We start from the raw sequence: 22424 nt of genomic DNA on the forward strand, positions 1-22424 counted from the left end.
TCCAGCTGCTCTCACGGAGCCACAGTCAAGCAGGAGAGACGGGGTGCACGCAATCAGTTGGTTACAGACCCTCTTCAGAGTACTCCCTGGTGGAGGTGGAGGGTAAAGCGTTTGACTGCTAGCTTTAACAACGTGCATCCAAACATCATGCCATTAGAGCCAAGAGCACAGGGCGCCAATCACGGGACACAAAGTGAGCCGTCGCCTTAGACGACCACAGGTCGGGGGTGTGTGGGTCGAGCTGCGTGCTGAGCGGGGAGGGTTCCCAGGTGCCCCGCAGCCCACGATGGACCGCAGGTGGGGGGTGGGCTCCCACGTACCTCCCAGCCCACGATGGACACCTGCCACCGTGCTATCTTGTCTATGCTTTCCAGCTTGCGTTTTCGCTCATTGATCAGACAGGCGACGTTCTTCATGGCCTCGTACGCTGCCTTTATGTTGCTGTAATCGCTGCAAAGTGAGGGGTTAATTTTAACCACGTAATGGGCACCTCGCAAATGAGGACCCACGAAACAATACATTCCATCCGTGACTGTACACTGACAGTCTAGACAAGATGGCCTTTAAACAATAGCCATTGTTCCCCTTCCCTTGTTCCTTCGTGAATAGGCTACAGTTCGCATAGGTTAAGGGAGCCAACCGAATGCCACCCAGAATTCTGTGGAATAAGAATGTTGTCATTCGTTTCTCAGAAACCACAGTGAAATGAAGCAAAGGCCACAAGAAATAAGTTTTAGTCACAGTGACGACGGATTATTTTCCTTAATAAAGAAACGACAGGCCTCTGTTATCGCTCTGATCGTCATAGAGCTAGTTCTGCCATATAAAGTACTTTAATGATCCCCACCCATTCTCAAGAGTGGTCATTTGCTCTGAGTCAGGAAAGGAGGGGAGGACACAAGTGAGTTACGTAACTGCGGACACGACATTTGCCTCATCCACGCATCTTTACTTCTGGTGCCTTCCACCGGCCACAGTCAAATCAGACTCACGTGTCTCCCCCAGCAGCTCCTCTAACCCACCCTGGAGGCACCAGGAAAACTGAAGCTCCGATCTGCACACAGGCTGCCAGAGAGCGTGTCTGGGGCCGGAAAGGTTTACATTCAAGTCTCGCTTCACGTTAATAATTCAGGGACGCGTAAACCGGTTGCCCAGCTAACGAGCTAAGTCACTTCCCCCCCGCCCCCCACACACACTTTCCTGTGTCTTCCAGGACACACAGAGCCTCTGGGTCTCAGGTGGACCGGACTGCAGTCCTCCTGCACAGCCAGGAAAAAAGCCTTGGGAGCAGACTCTGCTGTCCACGCACCAAACATGCTCAGCTGCACTCCTGGGAGGTCCCTGGGTATCCCCCCTACCCCATTCCCGGACAGACCAGACCCCACTGTCTTCAGACAGAAGCGGAGCAGAAAAGTAGAACCAAGTGACACACAGGGGCTGCCAAAATAATGGGAGCAACCCCCCCACCAGAAAGGGCTCCAGCAATGAAGAAAGTGTGCATAATAACTGTATTTTTTTTCTACAAGTTTTTCTGTACAATTCCAGGAAAGAGGCAGTGTGTAATGGTTTTCTAAAATATTTTGTTTTACTTCAGACAAGGAAATGGGCTTTTTGTCATTTCTTTTAAAATGATTTTTTTTTGAAACAGCCAGAGTATGCAAATGCCTCATAGTGAAAAATGCCCTTAAAAGAGAAAAATGAAGCGTTGACGGGTGATGAGTACACTCCTGGCATAGCTTCCCTGTCTTTCGAGATGTTCTGCTTCTTAATTTGCTTATTTCTTTTCTCAGGTTCCTCATCACGATGACTTTTTATTCTTTTTAAAAAAATTTCTTCAAATTTGTGACTCGCTTGACTTTGCTATTTTCTTTCTGTCAAAGTTCTCTGATTTTTCCATCAGAAAAAGAAAAACATACATAGCTCTTTCCTTTTATTTATTTCAATCAACTCCTTTCTCTTATTCCTTTCACCTTAATTCTTGAAACTAACATCATCATCTGGGTATGTTGTTTAGCGACCCAGCTCTTTCTTTCGACCTTCTGATCTAATTGCGAAAAGACCCCTTTCCCAGCCCTGGCTCTCCGCAGGAGTCCAGGCGCAGAGGACAGAAGAAGGACCTGTCCCCCGCACCCTCCAGAGCAGGTGCTGCCGTGGAGAATCGCGCTGCTCTCAGGGCAATAGTCAGATGTTAAAACCCAGAGGCGTGCGGTTTGCTGCAGCAGATTTCCTCTGGGCACAGTTTCTCCCCGCTCCCTTTTCCCACTAGACTCCTTCAAGACTGCCCTTCCAAGGGCTGCAGGTGGAGTGAAAGCTTTGTGCCGTGACACGTATGTCACAGATGAGGTCTGGTTCTCATCGAAAACAATAAGCTTTGTCCTAAAACCTTGCTGGACGACGGCTGTGTCCCCACTGGCCTGCCAGTTGTGGGCTGCTGAGAACACAGCGAGGACCCCACGGCTGCCGGCGAAAGGGGCCCTGTGGTGGAGACCCTTCCCCACATCTCAGAGAGGGGGCAGGCCTGCTCCAACACATAATGGGTGACAGCTCACGGACAATCACAGCACGATCAGACATTGCTCTGTGCACGCGGGGAAGTGAAGAGTTGCTACTCGGTAAGCAGAGGTCAGTATTTTTGGGTCCCTCAGAAGAATTCACAAAGTAAGCCCCAAAGGGAGATGAAGCATTCCGGTAACCGTGACGAGAAGCCCTACGCTCAGAGCCAGAGGGAACAGGGAGGACGGGACTGGGAGACAGAGCAAGCACCGAGATGGACCAGAAAGGGCTCAGGGCCCAACAGGGTCTCAGGAGGATGTGTCCCCCAAGTAGAGCCCGCACACTACGCCACGCCCTTGAGACTCCCTACTCTTTCGGAGTTCAAATTTTTCTGTGTCCTCACCCCTCTGCGAAGGAACTTTTTGTTCCAGCATATAACGCAGTCAGCCCTGCATACCTAGGGGTTCTGCATCCGTGATTCAACCAGCCGCAGATTGAAAATATTTGGGAAAAAGATTCCAGAAAGTTCCAAAGAGCAAAACTTGAATTTGCCACAGGCCAGCAACTATTTACACAGCATTTACATTGTATTTACAACTATTTACATGGCATTTACATCGTATTAGACATCAGAAGTAATCTAGAGATGAGTTAAACTATCTGGGAAGCTGTGCATGGGTTAGATGTAAATACTGAGCCGTTTTCTATAAGGGACTTGAGCATCCTCAGATTTTAGTGACCAGGGGTCCTGAAGTCAATCTCCACGGATACCGAGGTCTGACTGTACTGCTCTGAGGGTGAGCTGGCCTGAAATATCTTAAGGATAAGTAAGAGGAAAGAAAATATTTCTGAAACTGTATTCACACCAATCTATTTTTTGTTAATTGTTTTTATTCACTACTGAGTAACTACAAAACAGTATTTATAAAACATATGTCAATTATAATGACAGCACAATAAAAATCCCCCACCTGCTCATGACACAGTTTAAGAATTAATTCTTATTTTCTAATATCTCTAGAAATGGATATTCAGGAGCCTCTTCAATGACCCCATTTCAGTAGTTAACAACCTTAAACTTTCTAAACGACCTGGAAACGTCTTCCCGACAGCTGACTGAGAGCATCAGGAGGGCACCGCAGCCCACCCGGCACCGGCACCGCTGCTCTGCGCTCCCGCTGCGCGCCGCCCCCCGCCCCCCGCCCCCGCGCCCCCAGCTGCGTGCCGCCCCCCCCGCCCCCGTGCCCCCCGCGTGCAGGCGTCCAGGGGAAGCCCCTCCCCTGCGCCCACCCCCCGCGCCCCCTGCGGAAGCCTCACGTGACCCTGCATCCTCTTGGGTGCCTCACCTGTGCTCCTGAGTGGTGTACTTGAGCAGCTCGGCCAGCTGCAGCGGGTACTTGCAGATCTTCTGCACGGGCGTCAGCAGGAAGCCGTCAATGGCGATGTCGATCATCTGCTGCAGCAGGCGGCAGGCCTCGAAGAAGTGTCGGTAGCGGCCCTGCTTCATCAGGCCCGCCAGCTCGGCGCAGGCGCCCGGGTGGTTGTTGCAGTACTCGGAGTAGATGGCGAAGCCCTCTTGCTGGGAAGCGGGGCACAGCTCCGTCAGGACAGGGCAGTTCTGGACCCTGACGAGGACGGACAACACCCAGCGCCCCCCCCACCCCCAGGGAGGTTCCTGGACAGGGGGGCCCGTGGGAAGGGGCCACAGCGAGACCCTGGGGGTGGAGGGAGAGGCTGCCGAGGACGCAGAGCCCCGGCCCATGCCAGGCCCGTTCCACAGACCCCGCCCGAAAGGGCGTGTCGGGCGCACAGGCCGCCCTGGGGAGCGGCGCCCTCTGTGTCACCCCCTGTGTCGCCTGATCCAGGACAAGAGGGAGGTGCTGTCCCTGCGCCTAGCTGCCGCCTGTCCCTTCTCCTCTCCCGGGCAGGTGGGCTTCTCCACGTGAGCAGGAGGACGCAAAGCCCCATCTCCTGGTCACAGGTCTCCTTCCCACCCTGCCACCTGCCATCCACGTAGGGGCCACCTCCCCCGCCCCAGGCTGCCCCGCCCCCTCTGGGACTCCGAGGGGGCCCCTCCCGGCCCCCCGAGGCTCCTCAGCCCCAAGGCCACCTCCTTCACACACGTCCACCTGCCCGCAGCTGCGGTGTCTTCGGCCTGGGTCCTACCCCAGTTTATACCTGGCTGTCCTCTGGCTCACCACCTCTCCAGCCAAGCCCCTCTTTCTGCGTCCCTGCTGCTGTCACCCTCGCCCAGGCCCACCTCCCTGTTTCCCCAGAAGCAGTGACACCTCTGTCCCCAAGCTAGGCTCTCCTGTCCTCCACAGCAAGATCCGCGTGCCACTCTGCAGCCTCACCTTGGCTGACCTGGAAGATTCTCTCCTACGGCTTGTTCCCGTGAACCTCCTGCTCTGGCCAAACAGTTCTCCTACGAAGTCCCAAACAGGCCCAGAGCCCTCACGGGCCCACCCCTCCAGCTGGAGACGACCACCAGCAACAGCGTCTCCAGCCGTTTAAAGACAGTCCACCCGAGGATCGGCCCCCGTTCCACAGCCACCGTAACGCTGCTGGGCCCAGAGGAGCGAGTGCTACACTAGCCCGGTCACTGGTGTGACCGCTACTGGTACTGCGCCCTGACCATTCTGGCTGGGGGCGGAATCTGCTTCCTCTGAAATCTGTTGTATTAAAAAGTGAGTCAGTCACCAGTTAGTGAGCTCAGGCCAGCATCAGGAGACTGTTCTGAGGCAGATACAGGCTTGGGTCCCAGAGCCGCACACCTTTGGCCTGAATCCACTTCTGCCAATTACTAATGTGTGACCCTGCGTCACTTACTCTCTGGGTGAAGCCTAGCTTCTGCATCTGGAACACGGGGAAAATAATCCTACCTGCGTCACAGCAGTACAGGAGCTGACATATAGCCCTGAACACGGCGATTAACATACAATAGACACCTGGTAGGTATTACTAGAAACTACCCCAAATACAACCCCTAAGTCGAAACTGCATAAAATTGAAAAGGTTTTGAAATAATGGACTTGGGGCACTCAGGTAAAGATCAACCATATACAGCAGTCCCCTTAATTTACAAGTGACACCTCCATCCTGCAGGAAATTAATCTAGCAAAAAAACAAAGAAATTAAAGTGGAACAAAACAAAAAGGACCCCTGTGCTTCAGGGAGAAACATTTGAAAATGATTTAGCCGGACGCTATCAGTAAGAAGCGGAGGGTGACGTACGTGTTGAAGAAAGCAGGACCCTATTTCACTCAGGTGAGGCTCCTCTTTATTGTACTGTTTCTCAAGGTCTTTCAGGAACTTTCTTTGGAATTTGTAAATATCTTCAATGTTTCCAAAAATGGTGGCGAGCTGTGCGACCGTGAACATCGCCGTGTGCTTGCGGCACTGTCGAATGTAGCCCTACAAGATAGGAAAGCAATGCCTGGTTTCAAATATTAGAGCTCAAAAATTGGTACTGTCACACTTTTCCTAAACTCTTAAGATAACCATTCTCTCATTCCGAAGTCCATTTCACAGCCGAGAAGGCCTGTCGGGTACAGACGCCATCGCTGGCTGGGCCACTCAGTGAGCAACGCTCACTGTCACAGCCCAGAGCCAAGAACGGCTTAGCCGAGGATTCCACCATCACCCAGTTTCTACAGGAAACAACACAGATCCGTCGACATCTAACCTGAGGCCTGCGCTAATCAGAGCACCACTAATTCTCTACGCCCAGCGCCCTGGCTGTACGCGGCTTGGGTAGGATACGGAGGTAGGAAGGAAAGGCCATAAAAACGTGTAACAATTATCCCCAGATGGGCACCGTGTCATTACACAGACTGAACTGACTATACGGTAAAACACAGACCACTGACTATTGGGGATGAATTTTAACAGGCTGTAGACCAGCGGCTCTGGTTTACGTCTGGGCTTCCTCATCCGTAATGGGGGCGCGTGGGACCTGCCCGTGAGTGTCATGGGGTCGAGTTACGCCAGTGAAGGGCACGGTCGTGCTCAACAGTTATCAGCAGTGACTGTTTCCCTAAAATGCCACTTCAGAGGAACTCCCTCAACCGCAGGTTCACACGGAACAAGACGTGTGCCACAAATACGCGCAACGCCGGGGGGTCCTCATCTGGGGGTCAGTCCAACCACACAGTGGGGCGGGGGCGGGGGGAGCGCGGCCCGCACTTGGCCTGCCTCCTGCTGGACCCTCGCAGCTGAACGGAAGGCGCAGGCATCAGCATTCACGGCCAGGATGCCGGAGTGAGTGACCAGGCGGGGCGCACAACGGTCTAGTGAAACACTCCACAGAATCGAAAAATACCACAGGGGAGAGACTTGGTTGCCGAGCGGGATCCCAGACCCTGTAGGACAAAGCCCGGGACGTCACCAGACGTCTGCATCTGAATGACTCGGGGTCTCGCTGTGCGTCAGAGATGAGATGCAGTGGTTGGTGGAGGGTGACAAACCTTCGGTTCTTTGTGAAGTCAGCTGGGTCTCACTTAAAGGTGCCGCCTCCCCGGAATGTCACTCCCTCTGAATACCCGTGGCAGCTAAGTCCCGCAAGGAGGTCGCTGCATCTCACCCTGCAGACGGCCGGCCGCTCGCGCTGCCCAGGGTGGACCAGCACGTGGTGAGCGAGTGGCCTGTACAGGGACCACGGGCGGGGGTGGCGATGGGGCTCCAGGAACACGCGTGCGCAGAGGGTCTGGCTGGGCGCGGAGGGGCCGCACGGCACGTCACTCGGCGCCACGAGGCCCCCAGGCTCACCTCGCAGATGTCCCGGAGGTGCTTGATGTACACCCGCTCGGTGTCCATGATCTCCTGGATGACGTTGGTCCGCATCTGCCGCTTGCTCTCAGGGTGCTTGTGGCGGCCCCGGCCCGCGTCCTCCGCCGGCTCCTTGCCCGGGCTGCCGCTGGCGCCCTCCGACAGCTCCTCCTGATTGACTCGCAGCTACGGTCACACGCAGGGCACAGGTCAGCGGGCGGCACCAGGCCCGCCCCCGGTTTCCACGGTGAGGAGGCGGGGGGGGGGGGGGGCGGCGGGGGGGGGGGCGGCGGGGGGTTCCCGGGCCCGCATGCGCCGAGCTGAGCATCGCAAACGCCGGCCGCCCCGCTGACCCCGGTGGGAAGTCTCCCTTTCCCCACCCCAGCCTCCAGGAGGTCTGGTTCAGAGGATGACCAGGGGACAGTGGCTCTTGCCCTTGAGCCCCCAGAGCCAGGAAGACACTCACTCGGACGAAGCTGGCGGGGAACCAGGCCTCCCTGTCCGCGCTGCGGCCCCACCACCAGTCCTTGTGGGAGGCTTCCAGGACCTGGATGACGTCCCCGGCCTTGAAACCCAGCTCCTGCTCGTCCATGGTCACGTGGTCCCACAGGGCCTCGGCGCAGACCACGCTGCCATCGCTGATCAGCTGGAATGGAGACGCGGGCGCTCAGCGCGGAGCCCAGGGACCCTGAGCTCGCCCGGCCACCAAGTGTTCACACCGATGGCGCTCAACCGATGCTCAGCGTGTGACGTCACACGACAGGGATGCGGAAGAGTACCAGGCGGGCGCCCCTCCTGTGCTCTTAAAGGAACCCCCAGGTCCACTCATCTGTGCATCAGTCATCCAGCAAGTGTGACTATCTGGACGGTTCGCCCCGGAAAGGGTTTCTGAGCAGCCAAACTAGACGTCGTGGAGCCGAGCCGTCAAAGGCCAGCACACCCTTTCCCGCAAGCCCCTCACGGCGTCACCCAGGACCTGCTCTTCGTTCTTTCCTCACAATCTGAGCAGACTCTGCATCTCACTGTGTCCTTTACTGCAATTAAAGAGAACACAGCATGACGTCTGGATGTTCAGCAGGTAATCTAAGCTCGTCCGTGAGCTGGCTGCAGGGGCGGAGGACCGTGCAAGCCCTCAGCTCCCGGGATGTCACGGGGACACCGTGGATCCTATAGCAACAACTGGTGATGCTGCCACTGAGAAGTTACACCCCAGGCGCTCTGTTCATGAGCTCCAAAGGCTAGAGGCGCCTTCTGGAAAGACTGCTGTAAAAAGGCCTAAAGATGCCGAGGGGCGGGGAGAAGCGCAGATCCGTGGTGAGAAGCACGTGGTTAACTTCAGCTCTGCCCTCTGCTAGCAAGTGGTTCAGCCTCTTAGTCTCAGAGCGTTTGCTAAAATGTGGACAGTAATGCTCACCTCCTAGATTTATCATGAGACAATAAATGTAGGGAGGGCAAATCCTGAACTGACGGAGAAGCCCTCTCCAAGCATAACGATGGCTGCTCTGACCGGGAGGGATGCCTGTAGTTAGCTACCTGCGACACTTAATCACATAAATCATCCTTGAAAATGCAAGAAAACCATAACGGTTTTGTAACCAGAGTACTAGGTTTTAGCATATGTTCACTAAGAAATAATCAGAGAGCGAAGTACGAGTGGGTTCCGGGCCCTGAAAACCGGGCCTCCTGCCCCGGCTGCTGCCGTGTGGAATTAAGCCCCGCACCTCGTTGATGGCCAGCTGCTCCCCGCCCGGCTGCAGGTACCGGGGGCTGGCCCGACAGAGGTCTTCATAGCTGTAGTCCTCCTCGCTGCCATTGTCATCCGCTAGGGCAGACGGCTCCGCACCGCCATCAGAAGAAACTGAGAGAGAGAGAGACGGTGCAGTTTAAAGGACACAGCTAATGTCAAAAATATAACCACGAAACCTATGACCTCTGAGAATGTGCCCTCAGTGGAAAGTAACCATTTGTATCTAACCCAGAATAAGAGACCATTAGAAAATGTCCACTGATCTGTTAATCCAAAGGTAGCAGTCGAGGCTAAGGAGAGCCGAGGTTGAGTGTCCCCATCGGTAAGAAAGGGGACATTTCAGAGACTACTGCCAATGGTGACGCACAGGATTATCTTGCGAGTCAGGATACTGAGTGAACGATGTGTGATTTAGTTGGAAATTTGTGCTCCAAAGTGGATATAAAAAATATAGATAATGTTCCTAAGTCATGTGTCAATAAGCTTGAGGAGGAAACGAAAGTGGAAAATATTGAGACAATCCTTTTTTTAAAAAGTGTCCTGCTTCCGTCGTTTCCCTGCCAGGCACAGCGAGGTGCTGCTAAAATCAGAAGCTGCTGACAGTATCGTATGTGAAGTCATGCACCATGCTTCCTGGTTGTCACAGAGCGAAGGGCCAGAACTCAGTGTCAGAATGAGGAGTTACCTGGCACCTTTACCAAAGAAAGAGAAAGCCCTTAGGGGGATGGGTGTGGCATTCTGGACGGACCACCTGGCACTCCGATCTCCTGCTGGGACGGTAGGCTCCTCACCAAGGCTCGTCAGTCACTGAACGTCCCCTGTGAGGACAAGGCCCCATGGCGGAGGCACCTGCCTCTTGCCTGAGGACGCAGTGTGGCCGGCCTTGGGCACGAGGGCATCTGACAAAGGATGGGGCCGGAAGGCAAGCCTAAGGGTTAGAGCAAGCACCGGCGCTGCTCTCGCGGGGTCTGAGCAAGGGAGTGGCAGGTTTGAACAGAGGTCCCCTGGTACAGCAGAAAGAGACCAGGTGTTAGAGTCACGAGGCCGGGTCTGAACTGTAGCCTCGCCCCTTCCGGGCGGGGACCGGAACCAGGCAACTCAGACTCTCCCAGCGCCACACCCTTCCGCTGTAAACGGCAGTTTCTTTCTTTTTGCAGAATTAGGTGGGGTGATGTGTGTCACGTTCCCAGCATCCCTGGTCCGTGGCTGGGACTCGCTCAAAGAAGCCACCGTGGTGACGGCAGCGAGCGCGGTCGTGGCTGGGCTGAAGGAGAGCGAATGGCCTCAGCACGCGGCAGGCGGGGCGGACGCTGGGCCCCGGAGACCGCAGGGAAGGCGGGTCAGCTGGATCGGGAGGGCCCACCGTGCCGCAACACGGAACCGGCCGCCGGAAGCGCAGTGCAAGGACCCGCACGTCCAGCTGACGTGGCAGCAACAAAGAGGGGCAAGTCAACGATGAATCGGAAACTCCCGAATTACTGGGCGAACTTCCCAGAGCTGGATGCTGGTGGGATAGCTCCGTGCGCCCTGCTTCTTTCAAGGACCTGAGAGTCGGGATTTCTAGTAACTTTATTCTCGGGGGACAGGTCTGCTTTCTAAACTGAGGAACCTGTTTTTAAAAATGAGATATTTTCTTATTATTTTTAATTTGTGTTTTATTTTATTTTTTAAATTGAGATATTTCCTAGTCTTTATTTTGTACTGAGTCTTCAAGATCTGATGTGCGTCTTACATTCCCAGCCCATCCCCTCTGGACGAGCCACGTTTCGGGTGCCCTGCAGACACCTGTCCGTCCCAGGACCGGGCTCCCAGCTCTGCACACCAGGCCCCCAGGGCTCTCCTCCTGCCCTCACTCCGGCCCTGCCACTCGCTCGATGCACACCTTCCAGGGGTGTGTGTGTGTGTGTGTGTGTCCATGTCCATCCTCAGGCCCCGTGCGGCCACTCCTGCCCTGCGCTGTGGTCACAGCGCTCTCAGGCAGAGGACACGAGGTCACCTGGCCGTTGCTGGGGTGCGTCTGGGGGGTGGGGAGAAAGCCCAGAGGAAGCAAACGCACTTGCGGTAAAGGCACGAGCCTTTCTCATCAGGCCACCAGGGAGGTAACGGTAAGGCTGCAACCCTCCTCTGACCGGGGCCCTCGGGGCAGCTGCCCCAGCATGCGCCCACTAGCACGGTGGCTAACGGCGGGCCTGGTCTGTCGGGGCCCAGAGCATCCCTCCTCCTCCCGTCTCAGCGGGACCGCTGCGCTCAGGAAAGTCAAACACCTGGGCCCCTCCCCACAGTGGAGTCAGAAACCGCGCTGTCCCTAAAGACCCTCCGAACTGCGTTTCCCAGGAGAATTCTTTACCACCTCGTCTGGCGTTGCTACGAAAATCAGTAAAGGGGAAAAAAGCCAGGTGATAACGTGCAAAGCCAGAGTTCACAGGAGTTTAATGAAAAAAGGATTCCGTCAAAAAAAGGCTGAACCTTTACGGGAGGCAGAGGGTAGAGTTATCTGAAAACAGACGTGAACCTCGCATGCTGGACGGTGTCTGACCGCATCACGAACGCCTGGAAAAGAGCTCCGGCCGAGGGGCCTCATGAGAGCGTTTGGGTCCCTCGGGTCAGCATGTCCTGAGCCGCGGAAACGAGGTGGTCCCCGTGCTGTCAGCCGGCTCGGCGGGGCAGAGCGGGGGGCCCGGGCGGGAGAGACGCCGTATGTCCGGGGACCAGCGAAAGAATCGGAGCAAAAGCACCTGGCAAATGTCCTAGCTTGACCAACTTTCCAGCTAAATGAGCTGGAGCCAGCCTCTGGGCCTCTTCCACCCCACGTGCCCATCTGTATGATGGGCACAAGTCCACACGTCCCATCTGTTCAGAGGTCACTCTTCCGCCTCACGTCCCACGTCTGACCTGTCCGCAAATCCGGACCCTCCCCTCAGCGTGTGTCCAGAACCTGCCGCTCCCCACGGGTCCCCACGACTCAAGCCTCAGCCACCTCGAGCTGGGTCACTGCAGCAGCCCCTCTGTGCCCCCGTCCCACCCCGCCCCCTCCACGAGTCTCACCAAAGCGGCCAGAGTGATGGTGCTAAACCCCCCAGACATCGGACCACTCAGGACCCTGCCCCAAGCCACCCACGGGGGACAAAGCCCAGGTCCTTGAAGACCCCCCAAAACACACACCGTATCTCCCCCGCCCCCAACACTCAGCTCTGACCCTGACAGCTGCCTGCTTCCTCCACCTGGCTCCCCTCCTCAGGGCCTGCTGTTCCCTCCCCCAAGGCCTTCCCCGACATCCCACCGAAAACGGCCCCGTCTTCTTTCCCGGTTTATTTTCCCCACAGCATTTATCACCACCTAAGATACTTTGCTTGTCATCTGTCTCCCCCAACTAAAAGGTAAGCTAGCCCGTCATTTTTGCCTGCTTTGTTCTCCACTGTACTCCTGGTACCCGGACCACTGCCTGGCTCGCAGGCTCGGTAGTTGTGGCACGTGGGCTCAGTAGTTGTGGCACGCGTGCTCTAGAGCGCAGGCTCAGTAGTTGTGGCGCACGGGCTTAGTTGCTTGGCGGCACGTGGGATCTTCCCGGACCAGGGCTCGAACCCATGTCCCCTGCATTGGCAGGCGTATTCTTAACCACTGCGCCACCAGGGAAGTCCGACAATGGGAGTCTTATAAAAAAGGCCTATGATGAACATGTCCACACTCCTTGGGAGGGTGACGTTCCTCTGTCTGAACCTGGATTTCACGTCTGTGAGGGGACAAAACCTGACAAGTGATCCTCAAGGTGAGTTTTTAGGAGAGGACACATCACACATCACCAACAATGGAAAACTTTATCCTGTAACACGCGCCGGAGGTTAAGGCCTTCCTACAGGTTCCTGAGTCCCACTCGCGGCAAACAGGCCCCCAGCCCGTGTCCCGGCAGGAATTTTTCTCAGGAAAAATCAGATCTCTCCTGTTTGGCTTAATTTTGCACGTTTAAGGACTTTTGATCAGAGGGATGGGATTTCAAAAGCACAAGACCTTGCTGGGACCCCAGCCAGGCCCCGTTAGAAAAGGCCCCGAGCTTTCCCGAGCCTTCCTTTCTCTTTGCAGCTGGGGAAAACTGTCCCCTTACCTGTCACACGGGGTCGGGGAGGGCAGGGGACAGATCAGGGGAAGGTAAGAGCTACCACGGCGGGTGTCACAGCTGGGCACCTGCCGTGCAGGCCACATGGGTGTGGACACCGATCGCCTGACCGGCACAGCATTCTCCAGGGGTGTCCCACTAAAACAAGGGTCGCTTCAGGGAAATTCCCGTACTTAGAATGATCCGTTAAAAATACGGACGTTAGGAAACCTCCTGCCGGTCACTCAGGCTTCCTCAGGTTGGACATAAGCTGTTCTCACGTGCCATCCTAAGAGCAGAAACGGCAAAGCCAGGCAGGCGGGCAGGTGGGCGGTCTGAGCTCAGAGCCCAGGGCGGCCTTCACGGGGAGCTGCTGCAGCCGTGTCTGGACCACCGGCCAGGTCCCTGCACCCGGCGCGGCCCCCGAGCCCCAAGATGCAACAGAGGGCATGAACCCGGCCACAGGGGGCCCTGGATGTCAGAACACGCCCCATGACTCCAGGGCCACTCATCTAGGGTAGATGGCGTCCCATCACAGGGGGGCGTTCAGAAAACACAGATTCCTGCGCTGGACCAGGGAGTGAGGCTCTCCTGGGGGAGGGGGGCAGGAGGGGGTGTTGGCTGAGAATCTCTTTCCAAAGCTCCCCAAGCGATTCTGACGCCTGGCTACATTTGTAAACCACAGGCACTCAAGCTAAACTTCCTTCACCCCACGTGCAGGGGTCTGCCCTGGGATGTGCGCTGTGTGGCCCGTCTGCACAGCGACAGAAGCTGGAGGACAGTGGATTCTGATCTCGTTGCTTGAACACCTCCGCTTTAGCCACTTTGTGAGCGTTCCCTGCGTTCTACAAAAAGGACGCGATCCTTCGGTCCACACTGACCTGTCCACCGGGAGCGATGTCCCCACCCAAAGAGCCCATCAAGTTCCCCCTTCTCCTTCGGGGCGGCCGAGCCCTCACTCCCGGGTGATGGGTGATGATTTTCCACTCTCCTGCCTACGTTCCCTGCCCTTGTGCAGCAACGGTCTCCGGTTTCAAAACGTTCACATTTACACTGTCATTATATTTTAGCCGTTGCACTGCCATGTCCTCCTTAGCTGTGCGTGTGTCTCTCCTCACACCTGCCCCACTCTTGCCCCAGCGCTGACTTCCTCAGGAACAAGGACCGTGCTTATTAGTGTCAGTTCCCCAATTAAAGCACGAAATTCTTCCTGTCTAGAATCTAACGTTGCTTTTAGGAAAGTCACTATTAGCCTAATTTAGACTTTCAAACCACTTTCCATACATAGTATTTTTGACTCTTTTAAACATGCTGACATTAAGAAGGTCAAAAAGGTACTAGAAGTGGACGTGCTACCCTTCACTGATAACCTTTTACAATGTCCACGGGTCTTCTGGAAATAGCCCTCCCAGCAGAGAACTTTACATCTGGACTCAACTCAGGGCCTCGGCCGCCTCCTGATGCCCGAGCAGGGACGGGAGTCACGTCACGGCGGAACTTAATTTACACCAAACCTCCAAGGTGCACTGTTTCTACAACGAGTTTAAAAAGGTTTGTTTTAAACCACTAAAAGTGAAAATTTTTCCTTCTTCTCAATGTAAAGGCAAATCCTGCCCTAGAGGTGTATCCTATATGCTCTCTATCACCTGCGGAAGGGGCACTCCGAGCCCTGAGACAGGCAGGTTGGGGTTTGGGCCGGGAGCCCCGGGCAGGCACCGCCCCCAGGGTCTCTGTGCTCCTGGGGACGCAGCAGCTGGACAGTCCTCAGCCTCCAACCCAGACCTGGGTTTAGGCTCTGGGGTCCTCAGTGTCCTGCCACGAGCCCTGGCGTTCTACCCTGGGCTTGTCCCTTGCAGTCTGTTTTCTCCTCTCTTCCCTGGGTTTGGCTCTGACCGTGGCTGCCCGTCCGTCCCAGCCTCGCCCCTCTCCTCCGCTCGGCCGCCCCCTGGCAGCTCGAGGCTGCTCACCACGCCCCTCCCAGCTCCTGGCAGCTGCCTTGCAGGCTGGCTGCACAAATCCTGAGGAGGAGCCCTTCCAGGCTCACCGCATCCCCGGAATGAGCTCACAACGTGTGCCAGGCACTGTGCTAAGCGCTTAAATAAATCATCTCATCCAAGCCACGTACGCCTCCTGGAATTATTACTGTCTGTAAATTAAACAGGAGGAAATTGTGGCTCTAAGAGGTTAAGGAACTGCTCCCCGGCGGTGGGGCTGGAATTCAACCCCAGATCTGTCTGTCTCCCAAGCCATCCTGCCGTGCACCTGCCTGGCCCTGGCCTCGCCGAGCCGCAGTGACTGGACAGCTCCCGCCCCCAGTCCCTGCAGGACATCCCTCCCGGGAGCCGCCAAGCTGTTCCGTAGGCCCCCTGGCCAATCAGGGATCTCAAAGAAAACAGAGCCCCCCATTCGGCAAGCTCTCCGCTTTATTTTACGCTGGCATGTCACTTAAGGCTGATTAAACATTGCGTTTGCATCACACGCACATACACGCTTCGTCCAGCGAGTACATGAAAGATGGTCCCGGGAACACACACAGATACACGCTTCGTACAGCAAGTACATGAAAGATGGTCCCGGGAACACACACACATACACGCTTCGTCCAGCGAGTACATGAAAGATGGTCCCGGGAACACACACAGATACACGCTTCGTACAGCAAGTACATGAAAGATGGTCCCGGGAACACACACACATACACGCTTCGTCCAGCGAGTACATGAAAGATGGTCCCGGGAACACACACACATACACGCTTCGTCCAGCGAGTACATGAAAGACGGTCCCGGGAACACACACACATACACGCTTCGTCCAGCGAGTACATGAAAGATGGTCCCGGGAACACACACACGTACACGCTTCGTACAGCGAGTACATGAAAGACGGTCCCGGGAACACACCGAACCAGCGGGAAAGAGACGATTCGGGCCGAGCTGCCTCCTTCTTTCTCTTCACAGCCAGGCTCCTCAAAGGCCGGCAGGGCTGGAGTGCGGGAGCCCGAGGGCACACGGGGAGGGGGGCGCGGACCCCACGCAGGAGGCCTGACCAGCTGCGCACCCCAGCGACGGGAGAGCATCCCGCTCAGCGTGGAGGCTGCGTCCAGCCTCCCTCGGCCTCCGCACACTGGGAATGAGGACTGGGACCCGTGCCCGCCCCGGGAGCAGAGGAATGCGGGGGGCGGCCTCCATCAGGCCCGGCTGCCCTGGAATAAACACAGGCGCGCACACGCCCCTCCCCCGCCCAGGGTGAGGCCGGGCGGCCAGCACTCCTCCACGCCGGACAGTGGGACCACCGGCCACTCAAGTGACAAGCACAGGCACTTGGCAGGCAGGCCTGTGCTCTGAACGCAGGAATATCTGGGCTACTTCTTTTTCTTTTTCTAAATTTTTGTTAGTGAGGAGGCCAGAAGCAGAAGCCCTAACCACATCCCTGTCTGCTGTCAGCCTGCACAGAAAGCCAACCAAAACAAGGAGGAAGCACAAAATACACACTGCATTGCAAGGCCCAAGGCTGACTTCAGACTCACCTATAATTCCCATTCATTTCAGCCTGAGCTACTGATTTAAGGCAAAAACAGCGACAAGACTTTTTTTTTTTTTTAAAGCATCCTACTGCATCCATGTGTAGCAGTCAGCCAGAATTCTTTCTGTGAAGCATTTTTTCTTACTCCTTTTAAAGAATACATGGGTTCCAATTGATAACTTCCTAGTATCAGAGAACCATGTTTCTTTCACACTTAAATAGGAATTAGTCTAGCTGACAACACTCGCAAAAACACTGACAAGCAAGGTGGGAAAGAGCACCATACGGTAACTGAGTCTTGGGCAATAACACTTTTGCAAACAGTCGACAGTATTTTTCAAAAATCAATTCATACCCTTAAACCTCACACACCCCAAATTAGCAAGGAACACTGTTACGGACCCCAGCAATAATCTCCTGTATAAAGAAATTTCATGTAACAGAAGCAAAGACTAACACAACAAAAACCAGATCCGTAACTCATGACGGATAGTCCACGTTTGATTCTTAGTACTTTCTATTTCACACCAACGGCTGTGCTGTAACCCAAACCAGCTTCTCTGATTCACTGCGCCCATGCCTAGAACTGCCCTCAGGACCCCGGACCGGACAAGTGAGCTTTCTCTCTCTCACACACACACACACACACACACACACACACCCGACAAGAAGCAGCGGAGAGAGCCCTGCAACTTGCAAGGACACAGAGAGGAATCGGCAACATGGCCAGACACAGGAGTCCAATCTCTGCACACGTACCCAGGTGAAGGCTTTCCAGACTCCAGAATCTTGCAATTTCCCCTCTAGCCACCATCCTTCTGTTTGGAAAACAGCCACGTTCAGAGCAGGGCTGGGGGTTGACTGAGCATCACGGAGACTCGCACAGGCTCTGGCTGCGGAGACGACAGAATCGCTTATTCACTGCTGACGCCTGTGCCTGCCCGGCCAGAGCCTCACTGCTCACAGCGCCCGCCCACGGGCGGCTGAGGTTACAGCCTCAGACTGGACGGCGGGGAGGAAAGCCTAAACGCAGGCCAGACGGCCACCCAGGAAACCAGGCACCGCATCTGCCTACCAGGGGCCCCGAGGGCCTCCGATGACGGTGGGAGAAAGGCAAGGCGCCTGCTGCTATTCATTACAATCCCAAAGCCCGAGGCAGACCCGAAGAGAACTTTCAAGATGTAAGCTATTATATACAGGATGGACAAACAACCGGCTCCTACAGGGAACTATATTCACTATCCTGTGATAAAGTATAATAGAAAAGAACACTTTAAAAGAATGTATGTATATGTATAACTGAATCACTCTGCTGTACAGCAGAAACTGACACAACATTGTCAATCAACTGTACTTCAATTAAAAAAAATAAAGGGGCGGGCTCAGAAAAAAAAAAAGAAGGAAACTATTTCATGGGGGAAGAAGCAGAGAGGTCACTAGGTTCAAAACTGGAGTTGGGATTTCACGCTAAGGCATGACAAAAATTTCAGTTGTGATATTACACTATGTTAACTGCAAATCTGTGAACTCATTTTAAAAGTGGGATTTGGGGCTTCCCTGGTGGCGCAGTGGTTGAGAATCTGCCTGCCAATGCAGAGGACACGGGGTTCGAGCCCTGGTCTGGGAAGATCCCACATGCCGCAAAGCAACTAGGCCCGTGACCCACAATTACTGAGCCTGCGCGTCTGGAGCCTGTGCTCCGCAACAAGAGAGGCCGCGACAGTGAGAGGCCCGCGCACCGCGATGAAGAGCGGCCCCCGCTTGCCGCAACTAGAGAAAGCCCTCGCACAGAAACGAAGACCCAACACAGCCAAAAATAAATAAATAAATAAATTTTAAAAATAAAAAATAAAAGTGGGATTTGTTTAAAAACACATATGTAAATATGTGTGTACCTTCTACGATGTGACAAGGATATGCATATCTTTTACTATATAAAGTATCTGTTCTATATATTATGATGAGAATTGTCTTTTTTTTAAAAGAGGCTCTCTCTAGCTGACACGGGTTATTTATTTCCTGTATACTTTTTTCCCAGTTATCTACAACGAGCAAGTCATACTGTGAAACGACACCTATTAACAAACAGCTTCCTTCAATTTCCTCACAACACGAAGATGCTGACTTTTTAAGTTAACGAGCAAGGAGACGGTATACACTGAGTAGTGATCACATGGTCGTCCCCCAGTAAATGGCGAGAAAACTGAGCCCGTGAGCGTGTGCCGGCTCTGGGGTGATGGGCGCCCTGGCATCACTACACCAGTTCAAACCCCCAGGGGCTCCGTGTCTGCTCTGTACAGCGGGGACAACCAGGCTCCGACAGCGCTCTCAGGGTTCCCGAGGACATATCACCAAGTTTAGAACAATGCGGGCACTTTCTTGGGGATTAATGAACAGAACAGATCATGTGGCAGCTACTCTGACAAACCGCAGGTCCACTGACCATGCTCGATGGACAAAGCTGCGTGATCAGTTACGACACCCACGCCGACCATGTGCTTTATCATAGGCTTTTCTCATCTTTAACTATTTGTGGCTGTTTCTGTTGATTTGGTGCATCCCACCTTTAAATCCAGCGAAGGCTTCAATAAACCACACCAAAGGCGAAACCTGCGAGCACACATACACCACTCACAAAACCGATCGGCTTCGAATCTACCCCTTGCAAGTGTTTTTAAACAATGATTGAAAAGAGTAACATTTTTAAAAACGATTAATAGACAGTTCATTCAATAGGGGTACACCTATTCTTTCTTTTTTCTTTCTTCCTTCCTTTCTTTCTCCCTCCCTCCCTCCTCCCTCTCTCCCCCCATATATATATATATATATATACATATATATATATATTATATATATATTTTTTTTATTGGCCGCACTGAGAGACATGTGGGATCTCAGTCCCTGACCCCCTGCAGTGGAAGCATGGTGTCTCGACCACTGGACCCAGCAGGGAATTCCCAGGGCATATCTATTCTTAATAAAGGCAGTGCTTCATTAAATGACAGACTCAAAAGATTCCTTGAAATTGTTTTTCAGGGCAGACCACTCTCTGTGAGGCAAGGTTTCCTACATCCCATGTGGAATACTAGTATAATATGGTCCATGAAAAACGTTTGAAAACCACTGAACACTATATCTATTTCCTGGAAATCCAGAGGATACATCAGTCCCCACAGGCTACAAATCCCGATCGTGACATCTGTGTCACCTTGTTTAACACAGAATTTCCCATAAGGCCACAAAACTCTCTGTTTATGATAACACGTATTACTGCCCCAAAGGGTGCGGTCCGGGGACCAGCGGCGCCGGGTGACTGGAGAGCCGGTCCCTGGTGGGGAGTGAAGATTGCGGACCCCACCGGCCTGTGGAATCACAGCCTGACTTTAACCAGACCCAGGGATCTGGGATCAGAGGCACACTCAGGCTTGAGAAGTGTTAATTCAGAAACGAATGAAGACCATGGAATGCAAGGGTGGACCTGGTTTTCGTTAGAATGAACAAGTGAAACGCTGAATATTGAGACACAAAGCAGTGAAACGGATATTAATTCTGATGAGCATCCTTTCTAACAAAGCTTAAAATCCAGCAGGAGGCAAATAAAATCCAGAGTGTTTTCATTTTCTTAAAATTTTTTTCTGGTTAAAATTGCAAGTTTTCAAAAAGAAAAAGCTCTCTTGGCCACATTTCCTTGGTATTGTCTTAACTTGGTTCTACGGCTCACTTTCACTTTCCCTGGGCAGCTGGTACAAAGGGCAGCTTCTGTTTCCCAAGGACTTTTTCTAAATCCAGAGATGGGGTCAGGGTGCTAGATTAAGGTCCTTGGGATTTTAGGATCTTAAACCAAAGGCATTCACTAAGTAAACTTACTTTACTGCACACAGACTCAAAACAAACATAAAGATAAAAAGAAGGAAAAAAGTAAACAAAAACTGCATTTCAGTGGGGCAACTTCTCAAAGGAAGATGACCCAAAAAATGCTTCCAAGATATTTTTGGAAGAAGCTACAGAGAAGGTTAGACTTTAGGTCTGGAAAGTTCTTTAGCGATTAGAGCCTATATTTACCAGATCAATAAGAATACTGCAACAAAGACCTTAAGCATAGTTGAAGGAAGTCTTAACCTCCTCCACCCCCCCAAACCCCTCCCTCCCCCCAACCCCTCCGCCCCCGGCCAACACACGAATCTATTCTCCTTGGATAAGATGCTGCCGTATGGTCAGGACTAGGCTGTCACCAACCTTGACTACTGGTACCATGAAAAGAATTCAGCAAGGGATTAAGTCCCACAGGAAAGTGGAGAAATCCAAATTATACATTAATATCAAATATTCAGAAATCAGAGATGATAAAATAAAAGTCAGAATCACGTGGGATGTTACGATCATTTTTACTCTACAGTAAGGCTATTTTCGGCCCAGTGGCCCTAAGACCCCTACATAGTTACATCCATATGTATGGAAAAGGAGGCTGCTGGCGAGGTAAGTTAGCGGTGGAACCTCAAACTCAAACCAGTGCTCATCCCGCCACCCGTCCAGGACCGGTTCTTGAGATGAGCAGGTGGTCGTTAAGGTTCCATTCAGCTCTGAATTTCTGGTATCTTCTTAAGTACAATACGGTACAGGTTTTCTTTTTCTTTTTTTTTCTTTGGCTGCATTGGGTCTTCATTGCTGTGCATGGGCTTTCTCTAGTTGCGGCGAGCGGAGGCTACTCTTCATTGCAGTGCGCAGGTTTCTCATTGCAGTGGCTTCTCTTGTTGCGGAGCACGGGCTCTAGGTACGCGGGCTTCAGTAGTTGTGGCTCGCGGGCTCAGTAGTTGTGGCTCGCGGGCTCTGGAGCGCAGGCTCAGTAGTTGTGGCGCACGGGCTTAGTTGCTCCGCGGCATGTGGGATCCGCCCGGACCGGGGCTCGAACCCGTGTCCCCTGCATTGGCAGGCAGATTCTTAACCACTGTGCCACCAGGGAAGTCCAGGTACAGGTTTTCTTACATGGCCACCGTCTGATACTGGGCAGAAAGATCACCAGCACTGGATATCTACTCAGCAACAAACATTTCCCAGCTGTTGCTGCCTCACCAAACTGCAGCCTCCCTGCTTGGTTCAGAGATGTCCTTAACCTGGGAAGATTCTAGAACTTCCCCTCTTTTCTGGGCTTGGGTAAGGCCCCATTACCAAGAGCTACAGGACAGGCACAGGGCGGCAGGCGGCCCCAAGGACAGTCATGCTGTTCTCCAGCCCAGCACTACTGCCAATTTCAGAAAATGAGCTCAAGGCTGGGTGCACGTCAGAACCGAGGAAGCCCCTGCCCTCAGCTGGACTGAGCCCCAGCCCAGACCCCCACCTGAGCAACAACCCCCCAGAATCAAGAGGAACACAGCGAGGGTTCTGAGTACACTCCCTCGCTGTCCCCGTTGCTGATACAGGGCTGCAGCTCCCAAAGCTGCAGGGGGGGGCATTTCTGAACAGGAAGTAATCAGCTACATTTGCCATCAGTTACTCAGACCCACGTTCCCTTGTCTATTAGCATAAATAATGGAGTATCCAGAGGGATGCCTTTATTCTAAATGGATTAAAGACAAACATTAGTACTAATCTACAGGTCACAGTTATGCCATTTTCCAGAGAAACATAAGAAAACACCACCAGAGACAGTCAACGCAACACATAACGTTTTCTAGCACATACTGACGTAGAACCGTAGACCCCGTTTTGGTAAGCTGCCTGCCCGAGGATGGCTACGGTAGGCTCCATTTAGGTCTTCCTGAAATATCGTTCAGCAGCCAGACTCCTGAACGCAGAGGGCAGGCC

General features: G+C 53.7%; 1 protein-coding gene across 13 annotated transcripts in view; it reads right to left on the bottom strand.

The window, feature by feature from the left end:
• SPATA13 (spermatogenesis associated 13) overlaps positions 1-22424 on the bottom strand; it is a 266445-nt gene that overhangs the window by 8207 nt on the left and 235814 nt on the right. For 12 of the 13 annotated variants that reach the window (XR_014236816.1, XM_082365026.1, XM_082365023.1 and 9 more), the window contains 6 exons: positions 8982-9118; positions 7727-7906; positions 7261-7446; positions 5728-5907; positions 3840-4072; positions 321-450 (listed from right to left, as the gene is read on the bottom strand). Coding sequence is in view for 12 of the 13 variants with exons in the window: in XM_082365026.1 (XP_082221152.1) it covers positions 321-450; positions 3840-4072; positions 5728-5907; positions 7261-7446; positions 7727-7906; positions 8982-9118 (1046 nt within the window). In the remaining variant the exon portion in view is untranslated. Of the gene's footprint in view, positions 1-320; positions 451-3839; positions 4073-5727; positions 5908-7260; positions 7447-7726; positions 7907-8981; positions 9119-17381; positions 18476-22424 lie in introns of those variants that run through there. The other variant, XM_082365024.1, reaches the window with a different exon arrangement.

Source organism: Balaenoptera borealis, assembly GCF_965194805.1.
Source record: "Balaenoptera borealis genome assembly, chromosome: 18".
Lineage (NCBI taxonomy): Eukaryota > Metazoa > Chordata > Mammalia > Artiodactyla > Balaenopteridae > Balaenoptera > Balaenoptera borealis.